General features: G+C 38.7%; 1 protein-coding gene across 1 annotated transcript in view; it reads left to right on the forward strand.

Moving 5' to 3' along the window:
- Nucleotides 1-12,127, forward strand: part of HEATR5B (HEAT repeat containing 5B) — a gene marked incomplete at its 3' end in the record, with an annotated part of 45,901 nt that extends 33,774 nt beyond the window's left edge. The window contains 7 exon segments of the mRNA XM_010191352.1: nucleotides 774-953; nucleotides 2,135-2,372; nucleotides 3,015-3,275; nucleotides 4,236-4,363; nucleotides 4,549-4,693; nucleotides 9,358-9,627; nucleotides 11,903-12,127. Coding sequence (XP_010189654.1) covers nucleotides 774-953; nucleotides 2,135-2,372; nucleotides 3,015-3,275; nucleotides 4,236-4,363; nucleotides 4,549-4,693; nucleotides 9,358-9,627; nucleotides 11,903-12,127 — 1,447 coding nt within the window.
- Nucleotides 12,128-13,462: the final 1,335 nt, after the last annotated feature.

The raw sequence follows: 13,462 nt of genomic DNA on the forward strand, positions 1-13,462 counted from the left end.
CATTACAGTCATAGTAACAACCTTTCAGTGAAAATCCAGCTCCAGAATTCTTCTGTTGCCTGTGTTATGTCTGGATGTGAATGTGTTTCAGAGGATGAATGCAGACATATAGCACTAGACAGGGGCAGCTGATCTGTATCATGTTTGGATTTTAAGTACCTATTTAATTCAAAAGAAAAGAAAAGTGAGGAGACACCCAACTGTTAGTCCACCATGTCTGGTATTGATTGTTCAGAATGCAGTACTGTTGGTTCCAGATCAAAGCCTAGTTGTTTAAAGATTTTTATCTCACTCTTTTCTTGGTGTTTTCTTGTTAATAATCTTATCATTAGTATGGAGCCTTCATATATAATTTGAGAGGAGTGGGTTTCTAAAGATTTACTTTTATTGATTGCATTCGCAGTGAATGCAAGGACCCATTACTTGAATGATTTGACCAGACGCTTGGAAACAGAACATATTATTGAACATGTTATTGCCTATCTATGAACGATTAAAAAACTATTTTAAGTGTTCTTCCATGTATCTGTTAAGTTCCGTTGTAGTATGCTTTGCAAATACAGCAGCTGTAACCGCTTACCTAAGCAATTCTGTTATCATGGGTGGGGAGAAAAAAGGAAAACCTTGGATTTTTTGATATTAAGCAGGAGAGCTGCTAATCTTTCTTATGGTGGTTGTTTTGGGTTTTGTTTTCTTACAGATTATTTTTTTTTGTTTATAAGGTAATTGACTTTTTCCCCTAGTTTAGAATGATTCTAAACTTTGTTATCCAGGTATGTAGCACTTGGATAGGAAGTGGGGTTGTAAGTGATCTGAATGACCTCCGCCGAGTTCACAACCTTCTTGTCTCTTCTCTGGATAAAGTACAAGCAGGAAAGGGATCTTCTAGCCAGCTTTACCGAGAGAGTGCTACCACTATGGAAAAACTTGCGGTTCTGAAAGCATGGGCTGAGGTAAACATTGACCATGACATCTTTAAAGTTTGAAAAAGATTTTGCAGTGTAATAGCAGCCTCACACCTTACTGACTATTCATCATGAGCTTCGCACCTGCCCTCCTCCTTACCTCTTGCAGTTCCACTCCTGAGATGTTTTCATCTTTCCTCTTTCTCTGTTCCTTTTTCTGCCATTCTGTCAATCTGTATTTACCATGATGCTTGATTGTTCTTTGTTTTACTGTGCTTTTCTGTATTAAAGTATACCCTTATACCCTATCAAATTCTGATTGTTCTTTCCATCTTATTGCTTTTAAAGTTTAAAAAAAAACCCCAAACAAACAAACAAACCAACTCGTAACACAAACACCCTTAAAGTATATTCTGGTAAAATATTACAGTAAACTACCAAGAATTTTCTCAAAGTGTTCCTGATAAATTACAAGCTTAATGTAGATATTATTGGGGAATGACTGGAATACCAGAAATCTTCAACTACTTACAAAAGACAGAGTTAGCACTACTTACATTGCCTTGCTTCTTGAAATGTTACTTGCATGCTATAGAGCTCTACATATAATTACACAAATAGTACTTTGGTTTCTTTTAGTGTAGTGGTTTGGGATTTTTTCATTACATTTTCTTGGAATCTACTTTTGAAATTACAAAGGAAAGTATTAACATTTCAACTGTGTAATATTAATCACCCCATACTGTAATTTTCAACTTTAATATGAAGCATCTGTTGTGCAAGGACACCTATTTCTATTTGTTTCTGAAAGTGCTTATTTTTACTGTATTTTTCTGATATTTCTGCTTAGCCCTATACTTTAGTAAGTTTTTGAAAATCCTTTTATCCTCTCTTAGCCTCTATCAGAGACAAACATGTAAATATTCTTGTATTCATGTAACACATTTAAAGCCAGTGTAGAGCAGCAGTAATTGACACTTTTTTAGGAAAAATGTGTAGCCAGATTGTTTTAGGAAAGTGCCATTTATGCCCCTAAATGTTATATACTGGTCGAAATAAAAGAAAAAGTATTTAAAGAAAAGGTAATTTTATCCAAGTCTCTCTTCCTTAGTCATTTTCCAGTGAGTCATTTGTGTATGGAATCTGTTAATTTAACATGGGAAAAGCGGCTGCTTTTTTTTCTTTTCAGGATTTTACAGCATGTACTTTCATATCTGTTTTTCTTGCAGGTGTATGTTGTTGCCATGAAAATTAAGAAAGAAGCAGAGACCAAACCAAAGCATGTTTTAAAGAGCACAGAGGAGGATGAGGATGATTTTGGTACTATAGACGAGTTGCCACCAGACAGTTTGATAACACTTGTACAGCCTGAGCTGCCTGCGCTTAGCCGTCTCTGGTTAGCTGCACTGAAAGATTATGCTCTCTTAACTTTGCCAGCTGAATTTGCTACGCAGCTTCCACCAGATGGTAAGCACTGGAATTTCTTTTTGTTGTTGTGAAAAACAGAAAAAACCTCTTTAGGCTGAGACTTTAAAATTATACTGTAAATTCTTTCGCATGCATGTGTTTTATGCAAGTGATAAATTTCTACCTATGTGTAATAGGAATGTGCGTTTGAAGTTTTGAGTGAGCTTTTTTTTCCTTCAGTCTGCAATGAAGGAAATCCATCTGAATCACAGAGATCATTAAAATCATTAAGAATTATTCTTAATTAAGAATATTTCTACACCTCTAATACTTTGATATCAGATACAAAAAGATGTTTGCTGTAAGATAGCCCTTGAGATTAAAGTGGATACTGTCTTACAATATTTTACTGCATTATGAGTGTTCTGTATGAAAAATGCTGCAAGATCTGATGACTTTGTCTGCCTTTCTTGTTGTCGGCTTACTGTTCCAACATGGCCTTTGCAATTTCTTACCAGAGGTACTGATGTTGCTTCTTCACAAGGAGAATCAGGATGCATTGTCACTAACAAGGATTACATCTGAATATGTACATGATCAAATACACTTAGAGTAAATAAAGTAATAAATTTAGAGTATGTGCTTTTTGTCTATAATTTGCAGAGAATTTCAGAATTTACCTTTGCTTTGCTAATTTAACAGGGGGAGCATTTTACACTCCAGAAACAATTGATACAGCTAGACTGCATTACCGAAACTCCTGGGCTCCCATACTACATGCAGTGGCCCTTTGGCTAAACAGTACAGGATTTAATGCTTCAGAGTCAACAGAAGAGACTGCTGCAGCAAAGCCCAATTCACAGAAACGTGCTACACCCATTATGATAAACCAGACACCTGGAACTCCACCTACCATTAAATCTTTGCCAGAGATAAACAAAGATCGAATGCACTTAATTTTGGGTAAGAGTTACAAGTTTAGAGTTAAGTACCAGCACATTATGGTATAAAATGGTATGGGAATAAGGAAAGATAATTTTCTTGAAAACTGTGAAGTTTAAAATGCATTACGTCTGGAGAGTAATGTTTCAAAATATCTGTTTCCTTCTCTCGGCATCTGTCTGCCTCTTTTTTTTCTTTATGGCTTTACCAGAATATTTGTTGTGATTACTGTGATTTTTATAGACAAGTTGTATATTTAATTTATTTGTGTAATTGAATAAAATGAGTAGGAACTGTTCTATGGTGTAATATAATTCAGATGATACAAAATGTTATGCATCAAAGACACAAAAGCTCTAAGGTTAATTAAAATACATACCCTCATAGAAACATAGTTAAGTAGAGACTGATATTTGGCAAGTCACATGGAGTAGCTTCTGCATCAGTTTTTCATCTGTGAGTTGTGCTTACTGTTTTCTTTGTTGCTATCCAACAGCTTTAATAGGTGGATGTGATCACATATTCTGAGGAATACCAACAGTTTGCTGAGATATAGAGATATTTAAAACCAGAATTAAGTGCCATGTGTATAATATGAATATTGCATAATTTTTGAGGCTTAAATTAATCTCATTTGTCTTTACATTTAAGAGAGTTCAATAAAATAAAACTCAGTTTACAATTGAAGGATTCAGAAGTCTGACTTACAGATCTGTAGAACGAAGTGTGGATTTCCATTCAGTAATCTAAGATTCTTGCTGTCACTTTTTATATTTCGTGCCAAATTTTGGGGAAGACATGATGCAGAACAGAAAGTGAATACAATCCATAAACTATTTTTCTTTAAGGGAAGAAGAATTGAGAAAAACATGTATCTTTCTGAAGTTGCTAAGAACCTGCTATACATACAAAGAAATTTTAAAAATGAAAACTTGGTTTTATGATGACGTGAACATTCTTTTTAATTCTTGCTCTTTTCAGGTGTTAGTATACAGTTTCTGTGTTCCCCACGACCTGAAGAGCCTGTTGAGCATGTTACATCTTGTTTACAAGCACTTCACACTTTATTGGATTCCCCTTGTGCCAGGATCCATATTGCAGAGGATCAGGTACTGTATGAGCACGTTGTAACAATCAGCTTTTTCTAGGTCTTGGTCTTTCATCTGTCACAATTACAAAAGCTGTAATTATTTTTGCATGAGAAGAGCATTTGCTCATCGTAAGCAAATGACATAACAATTAGGAACTGTTAAGTCCTAATTAATTTTTTAATATGTATTTTGTCTTACTGTAGCTTCTTGGTGTTGAGCTTTTGAGTGTGCTTCACCGACTCCTTCTGACCTGGGATCCTCCTTCAGTCCAGCTACTGGTTACAGGAGTTGTCCAGCAGATAGTAAGAGCAGCTCAAGATTATTTGCAGGAAAAAAGGAACACCCTAAGTAAGATTTTGAAAACACAGCTTCCTTTGCAGAGTAAATTAGCAACAGGTTTTCATATTGAGAAAGGAGCTCAAGTACATTAGAGTATGGTTAAAGTGAGGATGAAAAATGCTGTGTTTTCCACATATATTTTTGATGTATTTGTAATCTTACCTGCTGATTTCTTAACTCTTGTAAGATGTGGGTTTTCTTTCTCTGATCATACTAGCAGTTTTCATGGTTTTCATTCATTTTTCTGGAATATCAGTGATGAAAATTATACCCAGCACACCACTTAAGGTCTTACTAATACCTTGCTCAGTTTCATTAATGTTTCTCTATTGACTGCCTTCTAGCACTTAATTTACCTTTTTTCCTGAAGTTTAATGGTTTAGCCCCCAGTGTAGAGTCTTGGTGGTGTGTCCTTGGCACAACTGGCATTCACGAGGTGAGTGAACTGCTACTGGAACCAATGTGAAAAGTTGCCTGCCAGGAAGGAAATCTTGCCAGAAAGTGGAGCAGACTTGCATCTGGGTTCTTACTTCACTGACATTCAGGGCGTGTCAGCAGCTAGGAGCTTTGGGAACAGAGTGTGCAAACAGGAGCAAGACAGTTGGCATGGAAAGACATGCTCATACAGCCCAGAAGTGCTTCTCAAGACTGTGCAAGACTGCTCACATCAGCATAATGATGACAGTGACATACAGCAAGACACAGTCTGCTGACTGAAGAACAATCATCTCTGGCACATCAGAGGTCTAATGACCTGGTTTGAAATTCAGATGAAAGTCCCAATGTGACTGTCCTCCAAGTGCTTGTCTGTGCAGCCAGGGCTGGAGGTGACATTGGTCTCCTCTGTGAGATGTGAAGGTGAGCAGACTGTGTGGTGTCAGGAAAGGGAAATGGAAGAATGACGTTCTTCACAGAGATCCTGCAGGTGCAGGAGCCCAAGCCCCATGTGCCACAGAAGGAGGAACAGCCACAGGCTGTGCTGGAATATGGCCCTGGAGGATGTGACTCCCACGGAAGTGGAGGCTGCACAGTTGCGACTTCCAGCAACAAAAGGCTGTATCTCCAGACATGCAGATGGGGAACACTAGACACCTGGCAAGATGTGAAAAGGAACAAGCTATCAGGGTAGGTGTCTGGGGCAGCTGTCCCTCTTTGACAGGTAAGAACTGATACCACTAAGAGGAAGTGAAGAGTGATACCAGTCAAGAACTCTATCCTTGTTTGCCACAGACTGCCTAATCAAGAAGAGGAGGTGGGTGAAGCTGTATTAAACCAACTTGAAGAAGGCTTCTAATCACAAGCTATGGGAATCTCATGAGAGACTTTTACAATCCATACCTGCTGGAAGGGCAACACTGCAGGATGTTAACAGTCTGAAGCTGAGGGAAATTAAGAAAGCAAGTAGCAGAGCAAAAGCTTTGGCCTGACTTAGCAGACTTGGGCTTGTGCGAGGAGCTTGCAAATGAGATCTTGTGGTAAGCTTCTCAGAAGGGCAAAGGAAAGAGAGATGGTTTGTCTTCAGTGACAAAAACTAGCTCATCCTAAAATACAGGGTGCCAAACAAGCATGGCAGGATGCTGAATTGGCTGAATGGGAACTTCTGACTGAGCTCAAATGTGACAAGGGAGTGGCTGGATGGTGGAAGTGGGGGCAAACTGCCCAGGAAGACTACTCAAAATGTCAGGTATTGAGGAATGAAATTAGGAAAGCCACAATTTGACTGAAGCTGAGACTGGTGATGAATGTCAAGTGTGACAAGATGTGCTTTTATAGATATGTTGGCAGCAAAAAGACCAAGGAAATTTCGACCTGCTGCTGAATGGATTGGGTGATCTAATGTCAAAACACATCAGGGAAAAATCTGAGGCACTGTTCTCTGCTTAGTCCTCCTGTGTCTCTGTCTAGTGAGCAAGTTTAGGGGAGAGAATTGCTACCTACAGTAGATGAGCATCAGGTTAGAGACCATGTAGGTAAAAGCTGGACATGCCCTGGGACCAGATGGGATGCATCTGAGGGAGCTGGCTGATGACACGCTGAGGCTGTTGAAGTAATCTTTGAAAAGCTGTGGTGCTCAAGATACTTTTCCAATGAGTGACAAAAAGTAGTCAATAAGTGAAGACGTGAGGAGAGTTTTGGGATACTGTGTGCCAATAAGCCTACTGTGTGTGTTAAAAGGTTTTGGAGTAAATTCTCTTGGAAACCACTTCTGAGTACATGAAGTAGAAGAATGTGATTTGAAATAGTGAGCACAGGCTTACCAAGGACAAATAATGCCTAATCACCTTCTGTGGTGAAATAACTAACTTTGGATGAAGCTAGTGGTGGGAGCAGTGGATATTTTGCAAGGCTTTTGACCCAGTACCCCATAGTATCATTGTTAAATTGGAGAGATGTTGAATGAAAAGTAGGAGAATAACTGGCTGGACTGCTGTGCTTTAATGGAGTTTGGTGTTTGATGTCTAACTGGCAGCTGGTTGCAACTGATGTTCCTTGGGGTTCAATATTGGGTCTGCTGCTGTTAAACACTGACAACCTGGATGATAGGACAGAATGCACTCAGGAAATCTGTGGATGATACCAAATTGTGCAAATGGTGAATACACTGAAGGGCAGTGCTGCCTTTCAGGGGAATCTCAAGCTGCAGGACTGAGAACTTGCTGAAGGTCAGCAAAGACAAATGAAAAATCCTGCATTTGCGATGGAATAACCCTGTGCCTTGGTATAGGCTGGGGAACTGACAGACTGGGTACCAGATTTGCTAGATAATTAGTTGAATGTGAATCTGTGGTGTGCCTATGTAATGTTGAAGGCTGTTATTGGGTGCATTAGAAAAAGCATGACCAGTGGATTAAGGGATATGATTTTCCTTTCAACTTGAGCTTGTGAAGTTGCATCTGGAGCAGTGTCTAGTGTTCTTCACCCTTCCCCTTTATCCTGAATAAGAGAGAGGTTGACATGCTGAAAGAAGTCTGGTGGAGGACCATTAAGCTGCTTAGGGAGGTGAGATACACGAGGAGAGGCTGAGAGAGATGTTTAGTTTGCAGAAGAGAGGGTAAAGATGAGATAGAATAGTAATCCCCCTTCTTAAAGAGGACTTAAGGAGAAGACGAATCCAGACCCTTCTGAAAGGGATATGGTAGAAGGACAAGGGGCAACAGATACGAGTTGCAACTACAGAAATCCAGGTGAGATACAAGGAAAAAATATGTCACCACAGGAGTTATGAAGCAGTAGAACAGATGTCCAGGGATGCTGTGACATGTCCGTGCCTGGAGATATTCAAAACTGGACCAGCCCTGAGCAATCTGCTCTGTCTTCCAAGTTTTGAACAGGAAGTTGACTTACAGAGGTCCCTGTCAACTTAAATTTTTCTGAGATTCTCTGATGAGTTGATACACCTAAATCCTATTCCTACTTGACCCTTATTGAGCTTTAGTGAAATTAATTCCTTCTTTTTTCTCTGCTTCTTCTGGTGTGACATTTCAGCTTCTGATGTTTTGCTTAGGCTTTTCATCAGTATATTCTGTTAGTTTATCTCTACTTTATGTAAGAATATCCTTGATAAGGGTATTAGCATCTGTCTGAAGCTATTTTCTGACGTACTTTTAGTAACCTGTTCCTTGTAACACCTCCCTTTCAATCATCCTTTTACTATTTCTTTGAAAGTCTCACATTGGATGTACTGTTTCCATCTTTGCCAGGTAAATTAGTTTCCAGGTGGCAACCTGGCAAACAGTTCCCTGATACCTGGTTAGGTTAGGTCTGCTGTGTTTTCTTTTACCTGAAATAAGTGAAGTAAAACCCAAAGAATATTTTCTTGTTAAGGAAAACTACCATCTTAGTGTGGCACAAAATACCGTTGAGAAAAAACAAGAACAAACCCAAAACTGTTAGCTTTTCCCTGTTTTCCACATAAAAACAGAGAAAGGATTTTGCTGGAACTTGAGGAACCAGCACAGCTAAAAATAGAAGCTCTGTTCCTTCATATAAACTAATGGAAGTGTTTACTGTAGCCTCAGTAAGTTGCATTTTTCAAATTAGTGAATGTGATAACACTAGCAATCATTTAAATTCATAGGAGCTCCATAGGGGTAGTTCAGGCCAGCTTTGACTTACTGAATCTCTGTTGCTGTTTAATGGGTGAAGGAAAGGCTGCAGCTGGCCAAGCTGCCATTGAAACGAGAGACTTTTTGAACTGAATGCACTGAAATCATGAACTCAGAGATAGACTCTTACAATGCTTTTCTGTTCTCTTCTTTCATAATCAATTTAGGCTGAAATCAGATTTTGTCAGGGTGGAACATGTAATTAATAGCCATTAAATTAAAAAGATATTGTCATGCCTGTTTATTTGGCTGTCATTGCTGTTAATTTTACAATCAGTTTTAAAAGAAGCAAAATGATTACTGCATTTTTGTGTAAGTATTACTACTTTTTTCTAGTTTTGGATGGATTTTAAGTATTGTTGCAATCACAATACTTTCAAAGCATTTTAAATCCCTTTAAGTCATTCTAACTAAAACATTTAGTTGACGTGAGCCATGTTTGTCATATCTTACTGTGAAGCAACTTTTTCTGCTTTATTTTTAACTTCTTTTAAAGAGTGTTTAATGTAATCTTTGGTATAGGATCCTTCTTAACTGTCTCCTGAGACATTTCTTTCCTTTTTTCAGATGAAGATGATATTGAAGAAAAAGAAAATCCTCTTGCTTTAGGAGAGGGAGGTGAGCGTGGTGGTCTTGTGCCTGGAAAATCTCTAGTCTTTGCAGCCATGGAATTGCTCATGTTCATCCTAGTACGGCACATGCCCCATCTGAGTTCAAAAGTATCAGATTCTCCAAGTCACGTTGTGGCCAAATCCCACCTCTCTGAGGAAAGTGCTCGTCTTGTGGCTGCCACTGTTACTATACTGTCTGACCTGCCTTCCCTCTGCTCTCCAGCAGGTAAGAGATTGTACCAAAATACATATGAGTGGTGACTGTAGGGGAAGCATAGTGAGCTTATGATGCTAAAAGCAAGCAAAATACATTTTCATGGGATACTTTAAGGGTCCTCTATTAGCAAATTATTTTTAGTTTCTAAAATAAATTAAGAATTTAGGCTTTTACAGTGAGCAACTTAAAGGAAATTATTTGATTTTAAGTTTGCATGTATGCTGCACGTTTTCTGTGAAGATGAGCTCTATATCATAATGATTTTATTGTTATTTTTTTCCTTCCCTTTTTAATGATTTTGAAACCTTTCGGGCAACTTTAATCATATTGTAAAAGCACAGAGACATCTCGGAGATACTTTTCATGAACTTATCAGGAATTTAATTAACAGCTGGATGAGAAGAGAATCCTACTGAGGGACAAACAGCACAATTCAGCTCTGATACACTTGGTTTTGCAGCCGTTGGCTGTCAGTCATCCCAAATGTGACTCTAAACTAAATGGAGCTTTCTTCTGCCCAGGGAGACTGTCACAAAGGATATGTGTAAACTAGGGTAATTGCACTGAATGGAGTTCAGGGGTAAAGGACACAATTGCATGGGAAGCTGTGCTCTTTGAGTTTTGCTTTTCAGAGAACAAATTGCTTAAGAGTTGTCTTGTGGGTATCTGGAAAGTTTCACCCACTGCCATAGAGAAGACATTTTAGAGGTTGGCCCCTCAATGAAATGCATGGTAAATAACGTATTTGGATAAAGTCACGCTCAGAATACAACCTGGGCTGTCTTCAAACAGTCTATTTGTGTCCTACAGCTCTTTAAAAAACAGTAGATTTTGAGCTGATTTGGAGTCCTGTGCTCTTTTTATTTGATTCCTGGTTCTTTTTCCTTTCTCCCTTTTTTTCCCCTTTTTTTTCTTTTTTTCCTTTTCCCTGGGGTGTTGGATGGGCAAAAAGAGGTTGCAATTTCTATGTTGACTGGCATGAAGGCATGACTCCTGGCATTTGGCAAGCGGCCAGTGAAAATAGCTCAGAAACTCTTGTTAGTCTACTGAGACTGCTAGAGTTGGGGTTTTTTCTCATCCAGAAGATGTAGCCAGCTGATGGCTGTAGGGAGGGGGCAACTGTACATCCACAGACATTTATGTTAATTGAGCCTTTGGATGTAAGGCAAACTGAACAAAGATAATTCATCGTTTTCTGTGACTGAGTGGGTTTTTTTATATTTCTTCTTCTTTCTTTAAAATGTGAGACTCTTGCAGTCTCTATTGGGCAAGATCCTGGTCACTCTGATCTAGAAAAGCACTGCTGCTTTGAAATGGGAGTTGGACTAGATGACCTCGAGTAGTCCCTTTCAGCCATTTATTATTCTACTTAGCGTATTTATCCTCACAGCATTCCCAGAAGTAGGAAGATGGCGGGATTTGCTTTTCCACAGGTGTGGGGAAAGGAGGCATGGAAAAGATATGAAAAGAGAATTGACTGTCTGAAGTGAGCTGTGGATTGATGATATTACATGCCTAAACCTAATAGCACCATTTTTTTTGGTCCTACAGGGGCTTAAAGTCTACATGTGTTGTTGAAACTCCATCTAAGAAAGTTCCCGTGTGTCTAAAATCAGGTTGTGTTACTTGACCAATATTTCTTGAATATGCCTAACTTGCATCTGCAGGACTGGCTGCACAAAACATAGATAGGTGTTGATTTCTTCAGAAAAGCAGTGTAGTAGGAGGATTGTGTTGTCTTCTCGGTAGAATAGCCAGATGGCTACAGCTTTTGTCCAGGGTGTAAGACACCCAGATAACTTCCTTACTTTGCTTCTGGGGCTCATACCACACACCAGCTTCCATGGAAAGTGCTGTAACTTTGTTTGGATACTTATTTCCAGACCCCTTGCTGCTGCTGTTTACTTTATAGGACCCTAGTGATATGCAGATCTGTTTTAAGATGTTTAACAATCTGGATGTGTTCAATATGATCCATACCATGTACCATATGCCACATAAGGCAGATCTTTAATAGCTGAATCATCATTCCTGAATTGACAGCAACACTTTAAGTGTGTGCTTGTATGACTTGTGTTATGATACACTTCATTTATACTGATGAATGAATTTGATGATAAAATATTGAAGAATACATATCGCTTGTTACCTGAATTGCAACTTATCTTGGTGTCTCCTTTCTCGTAGCCATATATATCCATATTGGGAAAGCCAAAGAGGTTATCTATGACACTTGTTGAAATTAACTTTAGAAATGCCGTTTTGTTGTTGGTTTTGTTTTTAGGGTGTATGACGATCTTACCCACTATCCTATTTCTGATTACAAGAGTATTGAAAGAAACAGCAGTAAAATCAGCTGATAATCAGGTCCCACCTCCAGTCAGCGCAGCCCTTCAAGGGGTAAAAACTATTGTTACTCTTCCAACAGTCAGGACTGATGAAACTCAGAAACAATGGACAGGTCTTATCCGCAGCACTCTGGCATCTGTCTTGGAATACTCTCAACCTGGTAAGTGGTTTCCCAGTACAGGAGAGTTAAAATTAAAGCGAACTGGGTTTTGCTGTAGTGAAAAGGCAAGTATTGTACCTGCCTATAGTTTAATAGGCTTCATGTCTGAGAGTCAGGGATTAAAAGTGGTGATGAATTGCTTTTAAAATTGAAATGGGAGAGAGACCTGAGTGTACATGGCATAAGGAATTAGTTACTTAATAGGTTGTGTTGAAGACAAGCATTTGCTTTAAGAAAATACAGTTACATCTTGGGAGTTCCCATTCCAGATTTGTCCTCTTTCTTTTCTATCCTCTTTCCAGAGAATACCTGCTAGCTTAAAGGAAACGAGATTTTAGTTGCCAAAACAGTGTTTGTAGAGGAACTGATCTCTACTGAACCTGTATTTGTTCAGTACTGTACATAGACTTGACACCTTGAATTAAACCTCAAGAAAAATGGCAATCAGTTTATTTTTTAAGTGTTTGCTGACACGAGTCATATAGTTTTAAGACAGTGTTAAAAGGGAATGAGTGTGAAGACAGCAAGGGATAATTGTGGCAAGGTTCATACTGAAGTAGAATATTCACAGTACTGTTACAAGCTTTCAGTGGTGAGAAAAAAAAATCCTAGCCCTGCCAAAAAAATCTGTTACCCACCAGCAGGATGTCTACTGTGTCTCTTTAGAGAAGTGCAGACTACTCTTCTTGGTTCGCATTTGTACTTTGCCTTGCCATTTGAAAAGCAAAAAAAGATGTACAGTCTCAGCTGCGTAGTTAGCAAGAGACAGACACAAAGATTTGTCATTTGCATAATGGTAGTTCAGCCAAAAAACATCCTATTACAACCTTAAGGAGCCATTTATAGAGACTGAGGAGAAGCTTGAATGGAGTTACTCATGTGAAAGATAGGGAGCGAGTAGGTAATTGCAAATGGTCCTGAAAATGTCTGAAGGGGGAGGATCAGTAGATTTGTGCTAACCAAGTCAAACTTCTAATTTGATTTGTCACATCAGCTCCTGTGTTCCAGCCTTTTGTTACTGTAAAGGTTCCCCAGTCCCTCTTTCCAGAAACATTACTGGCTTTAGGCTTTTTTTGCAGACTTTGCAGAAATCTTTCTCCGTTCCTTGCATGAGTGTATTTTTCCTTTTCCAGTCTTCTGTGAAGTGGGACATGTAATGCAGCACACAGGAATCTAAGCAAGGTCTACTGCATATGATTTCAAGTCTCATAGTTCAATAAAATTTAAACAAATGTAAAAAAAACTTTAAAAAATTTGTCACTTAAAATGCTTGGAGAAGTTTTTTAAAAGTGAGGTTTCACATCATGGCTAAACCACCAGAACGGTACTTTATAT

This window comes from Mesitornis unicolor, unplaced genomic scaffold (genome assembly GCF_000695765.1).
Source record: "Mesitornis unicolor isolate BGI_N332 unplaced genomic scaffold, ASM69576v1 scaffold33660, whole genome shotgun sequence".
Taxonomy (NCBI): Eukaryota; Metazoa; Chordata; class Aves; order Mesitornithiformes; family Mesitornithidae; genus Mesitornis; species Mesitornis unicolor.